The 20,831-nt window shown below is 35.6% G+C and overlaps 2 protein-coding genes and 1 pseudogene across 8 annotated transcripts; all 3 read right to left on the minus strand.

Moving 5' to 3' along the window:
* Positions 1-1,616: 1,616 nt before the first annotated feature.
* LOC111682003 (arylphorin subunit C223) lies at positions 1,617-11,013 on the minus strand. 7 transcript variants are annotated; one of them, XM_046947256.1, is made up of 3 exons: positions 10,745-10,978; positions 10,400-10,675; positions 1,617-3,559 (listed from the first exon to the last, which is right to left on the minus strand). In XM_046947256.1, the coding sequence occupies exons 1-3, from the start codon at positions 10,952-10,954 to the stop codon at positions 1,709-1,711; spliced, it is 2,337 nt and encodes a 778-aa protein (XP_046803212.1). In that variant the 5' UTR covers positions 10,955-10,978; the 3' UTR covers positions 1,617-1,708. The 7 variants fall into 7 exon arrangements, with proteins under 7 accessions (XP_046803212.1, XP_046803215.1, XP_046803239.1 ...); XM_046947259.1 differs by lacking the exon at positions 10,400-10,675 and adding an exon at positions 3,638-4,655 and having other exon boundaries at positions 1,617-2,817; positions 10,745-10,977; XM_046947283.1 differs by lacking the exons at positions 10,400-10,675; positions 10,745-10,978 and adding exons at positions 4,257-4,655; positions 4,722-5,025 and having other exon boundaries at positions 1,617-3,442.
* Positions 11,014-13,956: 2,943 nt separating this feature from the next.
* LOC111682002 (arylphorin subunit C223-like) lies at positions 13,957-16,519 on the minus strand. The gene is made up of 2 exons (XM_046947289.1): positions 16,262-16,519; positions 13,957-16,198 (listed from the first exon to the last, which is right to left on the minus strand). The coding sequence occupies exons 1-2, from the start codon at positions 16,469-16,471 to the stop codon at positions 14,072-14,074; spliced, it is 2,337 nt and encodes a 778-aa protein (XP_046803245.1). The 5' UTR covers positions 16,472-16,519; the 3' UTR covers positions 13,957-14,071.
* A 1,530-nt stretch (positions 16,520-18,049) lies between these two features.
* LOC124418453 lies at positions 18,050-20,545 on the minus strand (annotated as a pseudogene).
* Positions 20,546-20,831: the final 286 nt, after the last annotated feature.

Here is a 20,831-nt window from a genome sequence, read left to right on the forward strand (position 1 = left end):
TTTTTGTGTTTACTACGAATTTTTATACCCTGGATCACAATAAGTTTGTGTTTATGATTTTAGCGTAAATAGCGATCCTATATCTATATCGTGTCCGTCCGTCTGCTTGACTGTCTATATAATGCTTGTGCTTAGGGTAGGTAGAGAATTTCTGAAAGTGGAAATCTTGATAGCAATTTTAATAAAATTTTGTGAATGAATGTATTTTTGTATATATATATTATATTTCTTCCGAATTTTATCCTTTGGTAATGTTTTTAAGTGAATTATGGACCTGAGAGAGATGTAAGAACCAAATTTCATCAAGTTATCTTTTTCTATGGACACACAGATGGACAGACTCAAAAATTGATAGTGAACCGATACTTTAAGGTCCCAATATTTTGGACGTGACAATAAGCAGCACAAACTCAAAATAACTTTAAAATTTTGAAAAAATAAATTTGTTTTAGAAAATTTAAAAAATATGCAAAATATGCTATAAACATGTTGGAAATATGCAAGATATATGCAATTTAAAGCAAAATATACATTTATAACAAAATATGCAACAACATTTTGTAGCAAATTCTTTGATTCGAAAAGAAAACTAGTTAAAAGTTATTTTAAGTAACTGACTACAAATATGTATTTGCATAGAAATCCTTGCCCTGATTATGACTAAATCTGAATACTAGACGAATTCTTCAGATGCTTACGGCTAATTACTTACGTTCAAAGTGTTTTATATTTTTTTAATAAACTCTTTGAGAATCACGAAACATTACCAAAGAATGACCTAGAAAATTGTGAGAAATATTTGATTACAATAACTAAACGATTTTATTTAATTAGCGTTGACTTTATTTAACAGTTAAACCCAAAAATTATAATAGTTTTTTTTCTTCTTCTCTCTCTTTACAGGTAAGCTCCATCAATTTGATAATTTTGATTGTGGACTTTCAGCCAAAGTCATATCATGCGCCGAATCAAAAGGAAGTAGTTTTTTAGGTGAATTTTATTTTACATAGAAATTCATAGATTTATTTTTATTAAATCCACTTAAAAAAACTTTCCATGCATTTATATTTTCCACAACATTGTAAACTTTATTTTATAAAATATAAAAAAATATATTTTTTTTAAATTTTTAAAATTTTCATTTCTCTCAATTTTCTATTCAGTTTTATTAAACTTTTACCCTTCGCTCCACAATTTTCACGACTGTTAATGATGGCAATATTGAAGCATATGCCTGCATTTATCTATGGTCAGTTGCAATAAAGATATAGATTTTTATTTTCCAATATTTTTTTATTCACCAAAAAAAATCGCATTTCTATTTTTGTTATTGTTTTATTTTGTATCAGATTTTTGTTATTAGTTTTTGTGGTTGATGTCGATCAAAATGCAATCACTGGTGCCCTGCCACATTTTGTGGTATACAACGGTAAATATGTTTAAAAGTATGAAAACTTCACACCAGGTATAAGTAAGAGTAAAATAGTGTTAAAAATCCAATATGTTATTACCTAAAAGCCGAAAATACTTATTTTGCTGAAATCATAAAAACATCATGAATTAAGAACCCACTGAAATGATTAAATTTCTTAAAATTAAATAAAACACATAAAAAATTACATTTTGTAAATTGCTTTCTTTATTTTCCTTGTTTATAACCTTTCCTTATATCATTAACCTTACAATATCCCTAACATAATCCACCTGCTTAATGGATGTAATTGTAGTCGAAATGACCGAACTTTTCGTATTTGTGTTCAAAGTACTTGTCAAAGGTTTCTTTGTGGTAGATCTTGACATCCTTGAAGTACATGTTGGGTACGAAGAATTCGTATTCATCAATTTCACGATCGAAGGGATAGCCGAAAGGCATTTCATCGACATAACGGACACCAGAGCCAATACCACAAGAGTAGGAGTAGTCGAAGGTAGAGAATTGTTCGTAGGAGGCAGTGTAGGGAGTGACATAGAAGAAGAATTGCATGGGCATACCCTTGACCCAACCATGGGGCAAGACCAAACGATCGGGGAAACCGCAATGGGGTTCGCTGATGTCCAAGGGGAAGTCGTATTTGCCTTCGAAAGCAAGCATGACGTATTTGTACAATTCAGTGTAGGAAGTGCCGTCTTCAGTGGTCCAGTAGAAGTCCTTGGAGTAGCGCTTGAATTCATTGACGCCAGACTTGAGGGTGTAGACGAAGCTGTCGAGTTCCATGAAGTTTTCACGGTTTTCAGTCAAGGTGATAACACGGCCGAATTCGTCGTATTTGGGACCCAAGAAAGTGCGGATAACAACCTTTTGTTCCTTGTCGGATTCAATAACGAAATCAAAGTCGAAAGGTTTGTGGTTGAGACGCATTTGACGGGCCAACAAGGTCTTGTCCCAAACGAATTGACCATCAACGAAAGTCATCTTGTCGTTCAACAAGTTGGTGACATCAAAGTCGACCAAATCGAAGAAGGTAACCAATTCACTGACCTTAACGTCCTTAATGGTGACACCAGGGAACAACAACTCTTCGTGAGTGTAGGGTTTGACATAGTAGAAGAATTGGAAGTAGACGGAAGCGATCTTCTTGTAGAACATGTAGAACAAAGGATCACGCATCATGGTTTCGTAGTTCAAGAAGACGTGAGGGTAAACTTCGAAATCGTGTTGGTCAACATCACCGAAGTACATATGGGCGAACATGTACCAGTATTTGAAGAAGTATTTGTCGAAGGTATCAACATTGCCTTGCATGATGCTGCCAATGTATTCAATAGCTTCAGGTTTGCGCAAGTCAATGGTCTTGCCTTCATAAGTGACATAGACACCCTTGGTGATGATTTCATCCAAACGCTTGAAGAAGTCCATAACCTTGTAGTAGTAGTCGTATTTGCCGTAGCTTTCAACTTCGTAGTAGTTCTTGCGGTAAGAATAACCAACACCATTGTAGTAAACCAATTGAGGGTTGTAACCGTATTCGATGGTGTTGAAGTAGGAGAATTCGGGAATTTCACCAAAGCCATGGGACAAACGTTCCATATAGTAACGAGACAAAAGTTGACGGACATTGTACAACCAGTATTCACCACGACGATCCTTGTTCAAACCGTAGGTTTTGCCATCCAAGAAGAAAGCGTAGTCCATGTTAAGGTAGTACCAGTAGGCGTTGAAACCAACATCTTCAGTGAAGTAGGACAAAGCGGATTCCTCGTTGAAGAATTCAATGTCACGAGTATAGTCAACAGGCATGAAGAACATCTTGGTGCCTTCAAAAAGTTCCAAGTATTTGGAGTCCTTGTTGTATTTGTCCATGTTTTCGCGCAACATGAAACGGTCTTCAGAGTACCAGTGTTCGCCCAAACCCATCATCTTGTACCATTGCCACATCTTGAAATCCTTGGTGTAGTAATAGTAGTAGTGGTTGTCATGGTTCTTATAGAAGGTTTCGTAATCCTTGTAGAGGATATCCTTGTATTCCTTCTCGTACATGATGTATTTGCTCCAGACATCGTAATCGAATTTCTCAGCTTCGTAAACGAATTTGCTGTTGAAGAAGTATTGAGGGAAGATTTCGTAGATGGAAGGCAAGATCAAGCCATGGAAATCATCACGGTGGATGACGGCCAAAGTCAAAGCATAGACAGACACCCTTGGTGATGATTTCATCCAAACGCTTGAAGAAGTCCATAACCTTGTAGTAGTAGTCGTATTTGCCGTAGCTTTCAACTTCGTAGTAGTTCTTGCGGTAAGAGTAACCAACACCATTGTAGTAAACCAATTGAGGATTGTAACCGTATTCGATGGTGTTGAAGTAGGAGAACTCAGGAATTTCACCAAATCCATGGGACAAACGTTCCATGTAGTAACGAGACAAAATTTGGCGGACATTGTACAACCAGTATTCACCACGACGATCCTTGTTCAAACCGTAGGTCTTGCCGTCCAAGAAGAAAGCGTAATCCATGTTGAGATAGTACCAGTAGGCGTTGAAACCAACATCTTCAGTGAAGTAGGACAAAGCAGATTCTTCGTTGAAGAATTCAATGTCACGGGTGTAGTCAACAGGCATGAAGAACATCTTGGTGCCTTCGAAAAGTTCCAAGTATTTGGAGTCCTTGTTGTATTTGTCCATGTTTTCGCGCAACATGAAACGATCTTCAGAGTACCAGTGTTCGCCCAAACCCATCATCTTGTACCATTGCCACATCTTGAAGTCCTTGGTGTAGTAATAGTAGTAGTGGTTGTCATGGTTCTTATAGAAGGTAGCGTAATCCTTGTAGAGGATATCCTTGTATTCCTTCTCGTACATGATGTATTTGCTCCAAACTTGGTAGTCGAATTTCTCGGCTTCGTAAACGAATTTGCTGTTGAAGAAGTATTGAGGGAAGATTTCGTAGATGGAAGGCAAGATCAAACCATGGAAATCATCACGGTGGATGACGGCCAAAGTCAAAGCATAGACGAACATGCCTTCGTTGCAGTGCATACGAGCAAAGGCAACATTGCGTTGGAAGACTTCCCAGTTCTTGGCGTAGTAGAAGAATTCGAACAAACCATAAGCTTGCTTAAGGTGAGTCTTCACCAAAGCACCAAAGAATTCACCCTTGGGTAAGAGAGCATCGTGCTTGTAGGCTTCATAGAATTTCTCCATGTACATATCGAAGTGCTGAAATTAAAATACATATTTATTACAAATATTTTGCCATATATCAATGTTATCCTTTGAACTTACAGTGTAGTCAGCCTTGTTAAAAGTGAAAGTCTTGCCCAACTTGATATATTCCTCGAACATCAAGGGATCCTCAACACGGTAAACAATTTCGAAAAGGAACTTTTGTTTAGCCAAAAAATCCTTATCGGCGATTTTTGCATCGTGCTTAGAGATGGCACTGCCAGCAACCAAGCCAACAATAGCCAATAAAGCGATAGCGATTTTCATCTTTTTATTCCTTCAACAGAGCGCGTAAAATTCAAAACCAAACTGTCCACGGATTAGAGTTTGATGCGACGATCAGTTCCAATACCTAAAGACTGCTGACGATTGCTAAAATTTGCACCGTTTTTATACAAATTTTGAAGTTCGGTTTTGTAGGGGGATTAAGCTTATCTTTTCAGATTTGTTTTCGTTTATACACGTAGCATTTTGCTCTTTTTACCTTTGAGACATAATAATGATAATATAATTTAATTAGTGCATGTTTAATGTTTTTTTATTATTATCAGCATATGTTTTTATTTGTTATGTTGTTATTTGTTTATTTTTAGTTTTATTTATAATTGAGGGCTATTTTATGAGTTTAAGATTTCTAAAAATATATATGTTTGTTTCGCTTAATTTCAACATTGTCACCAGGTTTGTTTTTTTTTACATTAATTTTTTCTGTATTAAAATCGTGTCGAAAATGTGTGGGTGTTAAAAGCATTGCAAATTATTGGTTTATAACTTTATTGTTAGAAATGAATTTTGACAAAGTTTGTTGTACCTATTGGTATTTGCAGGACAACAATTGCCAGGATTTGAGAAAAATTATCAATTTTTATCAATTTTTCTCAAATCCTGCAAATATTTTAAATCAAGTAGTACTTTGCCTTACAGTGCCAAAAGAAGTCAGAACGAATTTATTTTAAATACATAATGTCTAAAATAAGCTCTTAAAAGATGCTGGAAACTTACCAAATATGGACTAAGACCATGAACAATTTTAAATATAATTATACTCTACACCACTTTAAGTATACCAACATAGCTAAGTCGATTTAGCTATGTCCGTACGTCCGTTCGTCTGTCTGTCTGTCACAATTTTCAAAATAACTCGATGAAATTTTGCACACTCTTTTGGTTCTAGTAGGAACGCTATTGAAAATGGTTGCAATCGGTCCATTATTAAGACTAGCCCCCATACAACTCTACCCTCCGAAGGTGGTTTTTGGGCTCATGACGTAAAATATTCTACTATGTCAACAAAAATGGGTAAAACTTTTTCATGACATTACCGATTTTTGTAAAAAACCCCATAAAAACTCCTTTCAGAAAATGACTTGAAGGTCAAAATTCACCTGTAAACACCAATAACTATCAGTTTTCGAAAGACCACAGATATCTGTGAGATCCGAATTTTCAATAATTCCATCGGAAATACGATCGAATAGAACGCTATTTAAAATTAGCCCAATCGACCCATAAATAACGAAGATATAAGTAAAAACCCGAGACCACCACCGAAAATTTCATGAAAAATTTAAATTTTAAATTTAAGAGGTACTTTTTGAGTTTTCTATAATATTGAACCTAGAAACATGAAATTTTGCATGTAGTGCCTTGATTACATAAGAACCTATAAGAGGGGACTTCTTGGTACCTTTTCGTTCTTCAAAAGGTACTTTTTGAAATTTCTATAATATTGAACCTAGAAACATGAAATTAAGTCTGTAGAGTCCGGATTAAGTGAGAACCCATAAAAGGGGACTTTTTGGTACTTTTTCGTTCTTCAAAAGATACATTTTGAAATTTCTATAATATTGGACCTAGAAACATGAAATTAAGTATGTAGAGTCCGAATTAAGTGAGAACCCATAAAAGGGGACTTTTTTGTATTTTTTCGTTTTTCAAAAGATACATTTTGAAATTTATTTAATATTGAACCCGGAAACATGAAATTGCATAAGAACCTTGAAATGGGTACCAAGGGGTACTTCTCGAATTTTCTATAATATTGTACCTAGAAATGTTAAATTATGCATGTAGAGCCCGGATTAAGTGAGAAGCCATAAAATGGGGACTTCTTGGTCTCTACCGTTTTACAATTGGTATTTTTGATTTTTATACCCTTCACCTTCGTGAGAAGGGTATATATAAGTTTGTCATTCCGTTTGTAATTTCTATAATATAATTTTACGAACCCATAAAGTATATATATTCTGGATCCTTATAGATAGCGCAGTCGATTAGCCATGTCCGTCTGTCTGTCTGTCCGTCTGTCTGTTGAAATCAGTTTTTAGAGGACCCCAGATATCGGCGAGATTCGAATCTTAAATAATTCTATTAGACATGCTTTCGAGAAGATTGCTATTTAAAATCAGCAAAATCGATCGGTGTTCTTTTTGTTCATCTTTTGATGTAATAATGTAGTCGGGAAAAATTTTAAAATTTATTAAAGATGTTTAAAATACACTATGGTGAATGGTATATAAGATACGGCACAGCCGAATATAGCACTCTTACTTGTTTGTAGTAAAATTCAAACTGACACATCATGGTGAAGGGTATATAAGATTCGGCACAGTCGAATATACTTTTTTGTACCCAAATTTAGCACAATTGCCCGTAACAAACGAAGTTGGTGTGGTGGGCATAATATAATCGAGTCCCTTTTTGATGGCTCTGTTTCAATGTATAATTTCCGGTTAACCATTATGTTTAATAATCATGTGTTTTGAATTCATATTAAAGAACATACAAAGAGTATCATTTGAGGAAAGAAAAAGTACCAAAAGTAGAATCAATTTTAACTAACTGGAAAGTACCAAGAGAATACAAATTTTCCCCTTTTCGCTTAGAAATACACATTCAGATCAACATTAATTTGTTCCAAAAAAATAGTGTTTTCAAAAAGTACCTAAAAATTTACTCGAATTTGAACCTAAATAGGCCTTAGTACTCGAATTCCATAATTATATACCAATAGCTTATTTTGTGTGAGTAAATAAACTACTTTTTTAAATTTTAAAAAAATTGAGCCAGATTTTTCTCTTTTTGGTACTTTTTTCCCCAGAGAAATACAAAAATGTTATAATAATAAATACTACAGAGTTAGTCCGTAATTTAATAGGAATAATTCAATAAACCGAAAAAGTTTTCTTAACGTGCTAAAAAAAAGTACCATAAATACAGTTTTCTCCCTTTTACACCCAAAAAGGGCTGAATTTGAAAAAAGTAGGAAACAGGTGTCTCATAATTTTGGGAGATGTATCCAAAATAGTTATAAACATTTTATTATGTTAATTAGTTAAAAAGTTATAAAGGGCCAAAAAAGATACCAAAATCACCTTTGTTACACATTTTTACCCCTTAAAAGTACGAATTTCAAAAAAGTACCAAAAACCCATCTGCTAATTTTAAGAGTAGATACATTTGCATTTAAATTTTTTTTGTATCACTGAAATTATGTAAGATAATTAAGAAAATCAGTTTTACCCGTTTTTTCGTTTTTTACCCATAAATGTACAAATTTCCAAAAATCCCTCCTTAGTGGATCTACATAACTAGAATTCATGATTTTAGGTTCAGCCGTTTGGACTGTGCGATGATATTACATCAAATTTTGAAGAACTAAAAAGTACCTGACAAATCCCCTTTTATCGCTTACTCATTTACAACATGTAGGACGAAGCATTAAGCATCTTAAATTTTATATCAACTATACATAATCCAGATACTTTGTTTTCAGAAAAACTAATAAATGCATAATTAATTTATTATTCTTTTATTACATACATAATTTTTTAACATTCTTATATACAGTCAATCATAACCAGAGTTACAATATTTTAAAAACATTTCTAATGATAGTAGCTGTAGTCAAAGTGGCCGAAGTTTTCGTATTTCTTGCCATAATACTTTTCAAAAGTGTCCTTGTGGTAGATCTTGACATCCTTGAAGTACATGTTGGGTACGAAGAATTCGTATTCATCAATTTCACGATCGAATGGATAACCGAAAGGCATTTCATCGACATAACGAACACCAGAGCCGATACCGCAAGAATAGGTGTAGTCGAAGGTAGACAAGTATTCGTAGGAAGCAGTGTAGGGTGTAACGTAGAAGAAGAATTGCATGGGCATACCCTTGTACCAACCACGGGGCAAGACCAAACGGTCGGGGAAAGCACAGTGGGGTTCGCTTATGTCCAAGGGGAAGTCGTATTTGCCTTCGAAAGCAAGCATGACGTATTTGTACAATTCAGTGTAGGAGGTGCGGTCTTCAACGGTCCAATAGAAGTCCTTGGAGAGACGTTTGAATTCATTGACACCAGAGTTAAGAGTGTAGATGAAAGAATCAATTTCCATGAAGTTTTCACGGTTTTCAGTCAAGGAGATGACACGGCCGAATTCGTCGTATTTAGGACCCAAGAAAGTACGGATGACAACCTTGTGAGATTTGTCGGATTCAATAGTGAAATCAAATTCGAAAGGTTTGTGGTTGAGGCGCATTTGACGAGCCAACAAAGTCTTGTCCCAAACGAATTTGCCATCAACGAAAGTCATCTCGTCGTTCAACAAGTTGGTGACATCAAAGTCGACCAAATCGAAGAAGGTAACCAATTCACTGACCTTAACGTCCTTGATGGTAACACCAGGGAACAACAATTCTTCGTGGGTGTAGGGTTTAACATAGTAGAAGAATTGGTAGTAGACGGAAGCGATCTTCTTGTAGAACATGTAGAACAAAGGATCACGCATCATAGTTTCGTAGTTCAAGAAAACGTGGGGGTAAACTTCGAAATCGTGGTGGTCGACATCACCGAAGTACATATGGGCGAACATGTACCAGTATTTGAAGAAGTATTTGTCGAAGGTATCAACATTACCTTGCATGATGCTGCCAATGTATTCAATGGCTTCAGGTTTGCGTAAATCAATGGTCTTGCCATCGTAAGTAACATAGACACCCTTGGTGATGATTTCATCCAAACGGTTAAAGAAGTCCATAACCTTGTAGTAGTAGTCGAATTTGCCGTAGCTCTCAACTTCGTAGTAGTTCTTGCGGTAAGAGTAACCAACACCATTGTAGTAAACCAATTGAGGATTGTAACCGTATTCGATGGTATTGAAGTAGGAGAATTCGGGAATTTCACCTAAGCCGTGAGACAAACGTTCCATGTAGTAACGAGACAAAATTTGGCGGACATTGTACAACCAATATTCACCACGACGATCCTTGTTCAAACCGTAGGTCTTGCCATCCAGGAAGAAAGCGTAATCCATGTTAAGGTAGTACCAGTAGGCGTTGAAACCAACATCTTCGGTGAAGTAAGACAAAGCAGATTCTTGGTTGAAGAATTCAATATCACGGGTGTAGTCAACAGGCATGAAGAACATTTTAGTGCCTTCAAAGACTTCCAAGTATTTAGAATTTTTGTAGTATTCTTCGTAGTTTTCGCGCAATATGAAGTGTTCCTCAGAGTACCAGTGTTCGCCCAATCCCATCATTTTATACCATTGCCACATCTTGAAGTCCTTGGTGTAGTAATAGTAGTAGTGGTTGTCATGGTTCTTATAGAAGGTAGCATAGTCCTTGTAGAGGATATCCTTGTATTCCTTTTCGTACATGATGTATTTGCTCCATACATCGTAATCGAATTTCTCAGCTTCGTAAACGAATTTGCTGTTGAAGAAGTATTGAGGGAAGATTTCGTAGATGGAAGGCAAGATCAAGCCATGGAAATCATCACGGTGGATGACAGCCAAAGTCAAAGCATAGACGAACATGCCTTCGTTGCAGTGCATACGAGCCCAGGCAACATCGCGTTGGAAGACTTCCCAGTTCTTGGCGTAGTAGAAGAATTCGAACAAACCATAAGCTTGTTTAAGATGAGTTTCCACCAAAGCACCGAAGAATTCACCCTTGGGTAAAAGAGCATCGTGCTTGTAGGCTTCGTAGAATTTCTCCATGTACATATCGAAGTGCTGTAATTAAAATGTGATAATCCACAGTAAGATCCTTTTGAATTCGTTTTCCTTTTAATTTTAACTTACAGTGTAGTCAGCCTTGTCAAAAGTTGTGTATGATTTGGCCAATTTAATCCATTCCTCAAACATCAAAGGATCCTCAACACGGTAAACAATTTCGAAAAGGAACTTTTGTTTAGCCAAAAAGTCCTTATCGGCAATTTTAACATCGTGCTTTGAGATGCTGCTGGCAGCAACTAAGCCAACAATGGCCAATAAAACAATGGCGATTTTCATTGTTTATTTAGTCCTTCCTTAGAGTTTGATGCAACGATCAGTTCCAATAGCAAAAGACTGCTGATGTTTTAGAAATTTTTTGGGGTATATATACAATCTTGAAAAATTATTTCTTTATATGTGTGTATAATTTTATCAGTCAGCATATGTAGCCAGGTGTTGGGTTTTTTGTTGATAAGTCCACGTTTTACCTTTTCTGAATAGATTTTATGAGACCTTAGTGTTATATAGATTTTGTTTTAATTTTGTCGTTAAGGTTAGTTGAATGATTTATTTTGTTTTTAGTATGTCTTTTCTGATAAGGCTTACAAATGCATGTATCTGTGCGTTTGCAAATTTGGGTCCAATATAAAGGTTATGATCCCCAGATTTTGTTTATTGCTAGTAGAATTTTTATTTTATGTTTTTTTCTTTCACCACCTGTTCTTTGCTGATATGGTAAAGTTTGTTTTTAATAAAATGTAAAACCAATGGAAGCTTTATAAAAAATCGGAAAACTCGGTGCAGTTTTCCCCTTTTTAATACCGAGAGCGTCCTCGAGCGTCCTCAAGCTGAGGTAGTGCAGAATGTCCACCATCTTTGAATATTATATTCCCCGCATTTGATTTGTTTTTTTAACTTTATTTCGGAATATTTTTTACAAGATGACTCAAAGAGGAGTAGGGGAAAATATGGCTCTATCCTTATAAATATTGGTAGTGGAAGTTTAGTCTACTTCAAACTTATTTATGTAGAATTTAAAAGTGGTATTAGTGTTTGTATGTGAATTTTGACCTTCAAGTCATTTTCTGAAGTGGAGTTTGTATGGCGGCTAGTGTCGAATGAAGATCAATCATTACAAAAGTCGGTAGTGTCATTTAAAGTTTTATAGGTTAGGTTGATAGGAGGATGTATACTACATCTACTTCGGAGAAATACACCTAGGCCAAAATCAGGCCTATTGTGCCCTCTTTATCATGAGAAAAAAGGAACTGAATGAATTATTTTTCAGTGTTTAGAAACTCAGTTTCGTGAACGTAATTCCTAAGTTCTATAAAACTTGTTTTGTGGACTTTTGCTGACATAAAAGATTAGGGCCCAAAGGCCCTTTATGAGGGGTACGGTTGTATGGGAGCTAGTCGATAAAAAGGACCGATTTTAACCATATTCAATAGGCTATGTCCTTATGCCAAATTATATTCAATTATCTTAAAAACTGTGGCCTGTACCTTACGCACAAGGTTTACATGGACTGCCAGCCAGACATAGCTTAATCGACTCAGTAAATCCTAAGCCGATTCGTATACTTTAAGGTGGGTATAGGACGAATATTTCTGTATGTTACAAACATCAGCACAAACCCAATATATCCTCCCCACTAAAGTGGTGCATGGTATAAAAATAAATGTTAAGGAGGTGGCTACCTTGGCCCCATCGGTGTGCAATGCGTCAAGTGTACTGCGTGCCATTGACAAAAACATATGGTTGAAAAATGAGGATGTACTCGGAGAGAGCTTTAAGCTATCTCATCCTTGAAATATATATGATGGCTCCGACTCTGAATCCTCAGATGATAGTAACAACACCATTATAACAACTTTTATAGCAACTACCTGGTAGTAAGAAAAGTATATCTGGAGCACAGAAAAATTCTTCAGAAAATTATAGTTAGTCAATCCCACGATGCTTCAAAGGGAAACCCGGACTCTCTTCCAATTCTGAGGCTCTGAGAAAGAGCTCTCTGTTTTTTAATGCACAGTCGAAGCCAAGCCATATTTCAATCAAAGGAAAATCCTGCAAGTTAAGGTGACAACGCCACGCCATATATTTCTAAGACCAACGAGTCAGCGAAACCAATCTCAAAGGTAAGGGTATCTTAAAGGAAGCCCAAAAAACTAGGAAGGTTATTTTAACATTTTATCTTTAATAATTCCTACACAAATGTGAAAATCACTATTTCTGTAAAAAAAAAGTTCTAATATCGGCTGGCTACAAACCACTTATTACCAAGTAATATATGAAATAACTACATTACCTACAAGACTCATTGTCAAAATTTCTATTATTTTTATTGGATAATAACACGATGAAATGAAGCTTTATAAAAACTTCTAAACCTTACAGCAAAATCTTTACTTACCCGGTAAGAAGGCAAGTAATATTGGAGAAAAATGTAAGTAGTTACTTTTTGGGTGAATAACTACTTATTTTTGTTTGACGATGACCAAAAAATAACTGGTTACAAATCTCATTAATGGACTTTTCTGGATTAAAATTGACTACAAAATCTATTCAAAACAATTAATTTATGTCATTGATAACGACAACTCATTACCAAGAAATGTATGAAATAACTACATTACCTACGATACTCATTACCAAAATTTGTAAATATTTTACTGGGCTAATTTAACTGAGGTGTTGAAACTAAAATTTATATCGGTTTTGATTATCATTATATTTAGTTCATATTCAGGCATAACATGATTTTGACCATTCCCATTTTATGGATTAACATAAACGCTAATTTGTAAGAGATATCAACCTAATTCTTTTACTATTTTCTTGCTTTTTCTATTGTCCATAATACAATAGAGAATAAAATCGTTAAAAGTTTGAATCTGAAGTATCGAAACTGCCATCTGAAGGATTTCCCACATATGTCTACATCCCACGTAGACGTAGACGAATGCATTTTATGAACATAAAGTTTAATTCTAGAGGCAAAAACGGTCAATATAATCAGCTTTTCTAAAATAAAACAATTAAATATTTGAAAATGTGGAAAATTAATAAGGAATTAGTGAAACTCATTTAAAAATTATTTGCGTAATTTTTTAATCATTTTGCTCTGGTATTTTATATGGTCCTTGCCAGAAAATCTATTAAGTCATTATAATCGATTCCGAAAAAAGTAGATTTTTATTTAAATCTAAAAGTTTCTTACGCTTCATTTTCTCAACAAGCCATTTTATTAGAAAAAAAAATTTAAAGGCAAAACGAATAAAATCAACACATATGTATTATATTTTCAATTAAATTATTTATTTTTTATTAATTAATAATTACACCTTTTCTCCTTAATCACATTAATTCGCTAATTATTACTATACATCCAACATAAGTTTACCAATACATTTAATGATAGTAGTTATAGTCAAAGTGGCCGAAGTTTTCGTATTTCTTGCCATAATACTTTTCAAAAGTGTCCTTGTGATAGATCTTGACATCCTTGAAGTACATGTTGGGTACGAAGAATTCGTATTCATCAATTTCACGATCGAAAGGATAACCGAAAGGCATTTCATCGACATAACGAACACCAGAGCCAATGCCGCATGAGTAAGAATAATCGAAGGTGGAGTAGGGTTCGTATTCGGCGGTGAAAGGAGTGACATAGAAGAAGAATTGCATGGGCATACCCTTGTACCAACCACGGGGCAAGACCAAACGATCGGGAAAACCACAGTGGGGTTCGCTGATGTCCAAGGGGAAGTCGTATTTTCCTTCGAAAGCAAGCATAACGTATTTGTACAATTCAGTGTAGGTGGTGCGATCTTCGGTGGTCCAGTAGAAGTCCTTGGATTGGCGCTTGAATTCATTTACACCAGAGGTGAGAGTGTAGACAAAGCTGTCGAGTTCCATGAAGTTTTCACGGTTTTCTGTCAAGGAGATAACACGGCCAAATTCGTCGTATTTAGGAGCCAAGTAAGTGCGGACAACAACCTTTTGAGGTTTGTCAGATTCAATGACGAACTCAAAGTCGAAAGGTTTGTGGTTGAGGCGCATTTGACGAGCCAACAAGGTCTTGTCCCAAACGAATTTACCATCAACGAAAGTCATCTCGTCATTCAACAAATTGGTGACATCAAAGTCGACCAAATCGAAGAAGGTAACCAATTCGCTGACTTTAACGTCCTTAATGGTGACACCAGGGAACAGCAATTCTTCGTGAGTGTAGGGTTTGACATAGTAGAAGAATTGGTAGTAGACGGAAGCGATCTTCTTGTAGAACATGTAGAACAAAGGATCACGCATCATAGTTTCGTAGTTTAAGAAGACATGAGGGAAGACTTCAAAGTCGTGGGTGTTGACATCACCGAAGTACATATGGGCGAACATGTACCAGAATTTGAAGAAGTATTTGTCGAAGGTATCAACATTGCCTTGCATGATGCTGCCAATGTATTCAATGGCTTCAGGTTTGCGTAAATCAATGGTCTTGCCTTCGTAAGTAACATAGACACCCTTGGTAATGATTTCATCCAAACGGTTGAAGAAGTCCATAACCTTGTAGTAGTAGTCGAATTTGCCATAGCTTTCAACTTCGTAGTAATTCTTGCGGTAAGTGTAACCAACACCATTGTAGTAAACCAATTGAGGATTGTATCCGTATTCAATAGTATTGAAGTAGGAGAATTCGGGAATTTCACCAAAGCCGTTGGACAAACGTTCCATGTAGTAACGAGACAAAATTTGGCGAACATTGTACAACCAGTATTCACCACGACGATCCTTGTTCAAACCGTAGGTTTTGCCATCTAAGAAGAAAGCGTAGTCCATATTAAGGTAGTACCAGTAGGCGTTGAAACCAACATCTTCGGTGAAGTAAGATAAAGCAGATTCCTTGTTAAAGAATTCAATATCACGAGTATAGTCAACAGGCATGAAGAACATTTTAGTGCCTTCAAAGATTTCCAAGTATTTGGAGTCCTTGTTATATTGGTCCATGTTTTCGCGCAACATGAAACGATCTTCAGAGTACCAATGTTCACCCAAACCCATCATCTTCCACCATTGCCACATCTTCCAGTCCTTGGTGAAGTAGTAGTAGTGGTGGCTGTCGAAGTTCTTGTAGAAGGTAGCATAGTCCTTGTAGAGGATATCCTTGTATTCCTTTTCGTACATGATGTATTTGCTCCAGACATCGTAATCGAATTTCTCAGCTTCGTAAACGAATTTGCTGTTGAAGAAGTATTGAGGAAAGATTTCGTAGATAGAAGGCAAAATCAAGCCATGGAAATCATCACGGTGGATGACGGCCAAAGTCAAAGCATAGACAAACATGCCTTCGTTGCAGTGCATACGAGCCCAGGCAACGTTGCGTTGGAAGATTTCCCAGTTCTTGGCGTAGTAGAAGAATTCGAACAAACCATAAGCTTGCTTAAGGTGGGTGTTAACCAAAGCACCAAAGAATTCACCCTTGGGTAAAAGAGCATCGTGTTTGTAGGCTTCGTAGAATTTCTCCATGTACATGTCAAAGTGCTGGAATTCAAAAGGAAGTATGGATTAAAAACTTTTATTATTAGCAGTTTCTCAGTGACTTACAGTGTAGTCAGCCTTGTCAAAAGTGGTGTATGATTTGGCCAATTTAATCCATTCCTCGAACATCAAAGGATCCTCAACACGGTAAACAATTTCGAAAAGGAACTTTTGTTTAGCCAAAAAGTCCTTATCAGCAGTTTTAACCTTTTTATCGGCAATGCTGGCACTAGCCACCAAGCCAACAATGGCTAATAAAACAATGGCGATTTTCATTGTTTAGTCCTTCAATAGAGCGCGTAGTATTCGAAACAAACCGGTTCACGAATTAGAATGCTATGATCAATTCCAATACCTTAAGACTGATGATGTTTGCAAATCTCACTAGGGTTTTTATATAAATTGAAGTTTTTGTTTTTTTAAAGCAATTTGTTTGTCTTATCAGTTAAAATGTTTGTTTCTATATATTTATGTTGCACCTGTTTGCTTTTAGTGCTGATAAGAACGCATTAGTTTTTTGTAAATCGTGTTGTGTTTCTAACTAATCATAATGTCTGTTTGCGTGTATCAGACACGCAAATTTAACACTGGTCAGAGGTTATCACTGTTTGTATGTTAGTTTTGTATTATTCCATATATGATTAGGGGCTTGTCGACAAAGAGTCTAGTCATATTATTGAAATTGTTTTTATGAAAGTCAAGATATGTTGTTGGATTTTGTTTAGTTATTAGGAATGTTGTGATCTGGAAAGTTCATATTAATTAAGTGAATTATATGAGATGTTTATATTTTCATCTGTTTTGCATTGGATTCAATAATATTATTTGGTCGCTGATTCAATTCTCACCGATTCATTCATTCTCACCGATTTAGGATGTCAGTTCATAAGTGGTGAAGCTTTTATATTCAACTATTATCCTAACTAAGGAGCAAGGCTTAAAATCGTGGCGTGTTCAGTGGATCTCTCAGTCAGTTACCCTCCTCACTTCAGCCCTAAACATAACAATCTGACGACCATTTTACATAGGATCATACTTCATAATTTAGGATTATTGGTTGTCTTTGATGTCTTGGGTGTTGTAATCACCGAAGCACATATTGTAGAACATGTGTCAGAATTTGTAGTTCTTGTAAACCAACCACGAAAGCCGTGACATGACTTTCTATGTTGAAACGATACAAAATCTAATGGACATTCACCACGAGAATTCACCACGAAAATCCTTGCGTAATCACAATGTTTTGCCATTAAAAAGAAAGCGTAATCCTACATTAAAGTAGTACCAGTAAGCGCTTAATCTAATATCTCCATTGAAGTAGGACAAAGCAGATTCCTTGTTGAAGAATTCCATGTGAGGTAAATGGGCATGAAAAAAATCATGCTGTCTTCGCAGAGTTCAACGAATTTTTGGATTATCTGAAGTTTTCGCTTAACACAAACTTTTCCTTAGAGTAACAATATGCACTCGTGTGCATAATTTTCCTCCAATGGTGAATTAGTGTTATTGGTTGTCATGATTATTGTAGAAGGTAGTGTATTCATTGTGAAGAATATCCTTGCATTCCTTTTCGAACATGATGTGTTTTCTTCAGATATCATAATCGAATTTCTCAGCTTCATTAACGAACATTTATGTCGTATTAATGAAGTATTGAAAATTTTGTAGATGTAAGGCAAGATCAAGGCAAAGGAATCATTATCAGCTAGATTTAAAAAAGGATATTTGTTGCTCACTATCAGGCCTGATTTGCACATTTGTATAAAATTCTCTTTTGAGATTCTCATGCAGACATCCAATTTTATACATAAAACTAAAATCAAATATAAAAAATAAAACAAGAGGGAATTTAGAAGTTTTTTTTTGTAATCTTTATTAATTAGTAGATAGTATCATTGAGTTAATTATGCAAATCCTTATAAATATATAATCAAAAGAATTTCTTATGTTTTCAAAATTAAAAAGAACATTGTTTTTCTTGATAAGATATTTCAACTTTACTAATAATCAATGAAAGTATTCATGATCAAAATGACCAAATTTCTCATATCTATGTTCGAAATATTTTTCAAATATCTCTTTATGATAGATTTTAACATCCTTAAAGTACATATTGGGAACAATGAATTCGTATTCATTGATTTCACGGTCGAAGGGATAACCGAAAGGCATTTCATCGACATAACGAACACCAGAGCCAATGCCACAAGAATAAGTATAATCATATGTGGAGTAGGGTTCATAGTCAGCGTTGAAAGCTGAAATGTAGAAAAATAGTTGCATGGGCATACCCTTGTACCAGCCACGAGGCAGGAGCAAACGATCAGGAAAACCACAGTGTGGTTCGCTGATGTATAAAGGGAAATTGTATTTATCATCCAGAGCGAGCATTACATATTTGTACATTTCAGTGTAGGTGGTGCGATCTTCAATGGTCCAGTAGAATTCTCTAGACATGCGCATTATCTTATTAATACCGGCGTGAAGCGTGTAGACAAAACTATCAATTTCCATGAAATTTGCACGGTTTTCTGTCAGTGTTATAACACGACCAAATTCATCATATTTGGGAGCCAAGTAGGAACGTATAACAACCTTTTGTTCTTTGTCAGATTCCACGGTATACTCAAAGTCAAAAGGCTTGTGGTTAAGGCGCATTTGACGAGCCAACAAAGTCTTATCCCAAACAAATTTTCCATCAACGAAAGTCATCTCTTCGTTTAACAAGTTGGTGACATCAAAGTCGACCAAGTCGAAGTAGGTAACTAATTCACTGACCTTAACGTCCTTGATGGTGACACCAGGCAACAACAATTCCTCATGAGTGTAGGGTTTGACATAGTTGAAGAACTGATAGTAGACAGAAGCGATCTTCTTGTAGAACATGTAGAACAAAGGATCACGCATCATGGTTTCATAGTTTAGGAAAACATTGGGGGAAACTTCAAAATCATGTTGGTCGACATCACCGAAGTACTTATGGGCGAACATGTACCAGAATTTGAAGAAGTATTTGTCGAAGGTATCAACATTGCCTTGCATGATGCTGCCAATATATTCAATGGCTTCAGGTTTGCGTAAATCAATGGTCTTGCCTTCGTAAGTAACATAGACACCCTTGGTAATGATTTCATCCAAACGGTTGAAGAAGTCCATAACCTTGTAGTAGTAGTCGAATTTGCCGTAGCTTTCAACTTCGTAGTAATTCTTGCGGTAAGAGTAACCAACACCATTGTGGTAAACCAATTGAGGTTTGTAACCGTATTCGATGGTATTGAGGTAGGAAAATTCGGGAATTTCACCAAAGCCATGAGACAAACGTTCCATATAGTAACGAGACAAAAGTTGACGAATATTATACAACCAGTATTCACCACGACGATCCTTGTTCAAACCATAGGTTTGGCCATCCAAGAAGAAAGCGTAGTCCATGTTGAGGTAGTACCAGTAAGCGTTTAAACCAACATCTTCTGTAAAGTAAGATAGTGCAGATTCTTTGTTAAAGAATTCAATGTCACGAGTATAGTCAACCGGCATGAAAAACATGTTGGTGCTGTTACAAATTTCTAAAAATTGTTGGTCCTTATAGAATTCGCTAATGTTTTCGCGTAACATAAAGTGGTCCTCAGTGTACCATTGTTTTCCCAAACCCATCATTTTCCACCACTGCCACATCTTCCAGTCCTTGGTAAGGAAATAGTTTTGGTTGTCCTGATTAGCGTATTCCTTGTAGAGAATATCTTTATATTCCTTTTCATACATGATGTTCTTACTCCAGGTATCGTAATCGAATTTTTCAGCTTCGTAAATAAATTTACTGTTGAAGAAATATTGTGGAAAGATTTCATGTATTGAAGGCAAAATCAAGCCCTGAAAATCTTTGCGGTGAATAACGGCTAAAGTCAAAGCATAGACAAACATGCCTTCGTTGCAGTGCATGCGAGCCCAAGCAACGTTACTTTGGAAGACTTCCCAGTTTTTGGCGTAGTAGAAGAATTCGAACAAACCATAGGCTTGCTTAAGGTGGGTGTTAACTATAGCACCAAAGAATTCACCCTTGGGTAAGAGAGCATTGTGCTTGTAAGCTTCGTAAAATTTCTCCATGTACACGTCATAGTGCTGAAATTGAAAATTTATTAGCAAATTTTTCTCTAAGATTTATTTCAACTTACAGTGTAACGAGATTTATCGAATACGTTAAGGGACTCTCAATACGGTAAACAATTTCGAAGAGAAACTTTTGTTTAACCAAAAAGTTCTTATCGGCAATTCTAAACTTTTTGTCGACCAAGTTAGAACAGGTCACTATGCCCACAACGGCCAATAAAACAATAGAAATTTTCATTTTTTTTGTGTTAATATATTGGTCTAGAGATGCTGAAGAGTGGTCCAAAATCAAAAGACTGCTATTTATTAAAAAAATTCTTTGTATTTTTATACAATTTCCATTACTCGTTTTCAGAATAAGTTTATCAGTGTTACATTTTTTCTGTGTATATTTTATAAATCATTGCACCTGTTTACTGCATAAACCAACAAAGATGATGTTCAGTGTATTTTTTGAACATACAATTCATACAGATTAAAGGTTATCAGACTTTCCGAAGTTATTGTACTTCTTGGCAAATATGAATAT

This window comes from Lucilia cuprina, chromosome 2 (genome assembly GCF_022045245.1).
Source record: "Lucilia cuprina isolate Lc7/37 chromosome 2, ASM2204524v1, whole genome shotgun sequence".
In the NCBI taxonomy this organism is placed as follows: domain Eukaryota; kingdom Metazoa; phylum Arthropoda; class Insecta; order Diptera; family Calliphoridae; genus Lucilia; species Lucilia cuprina.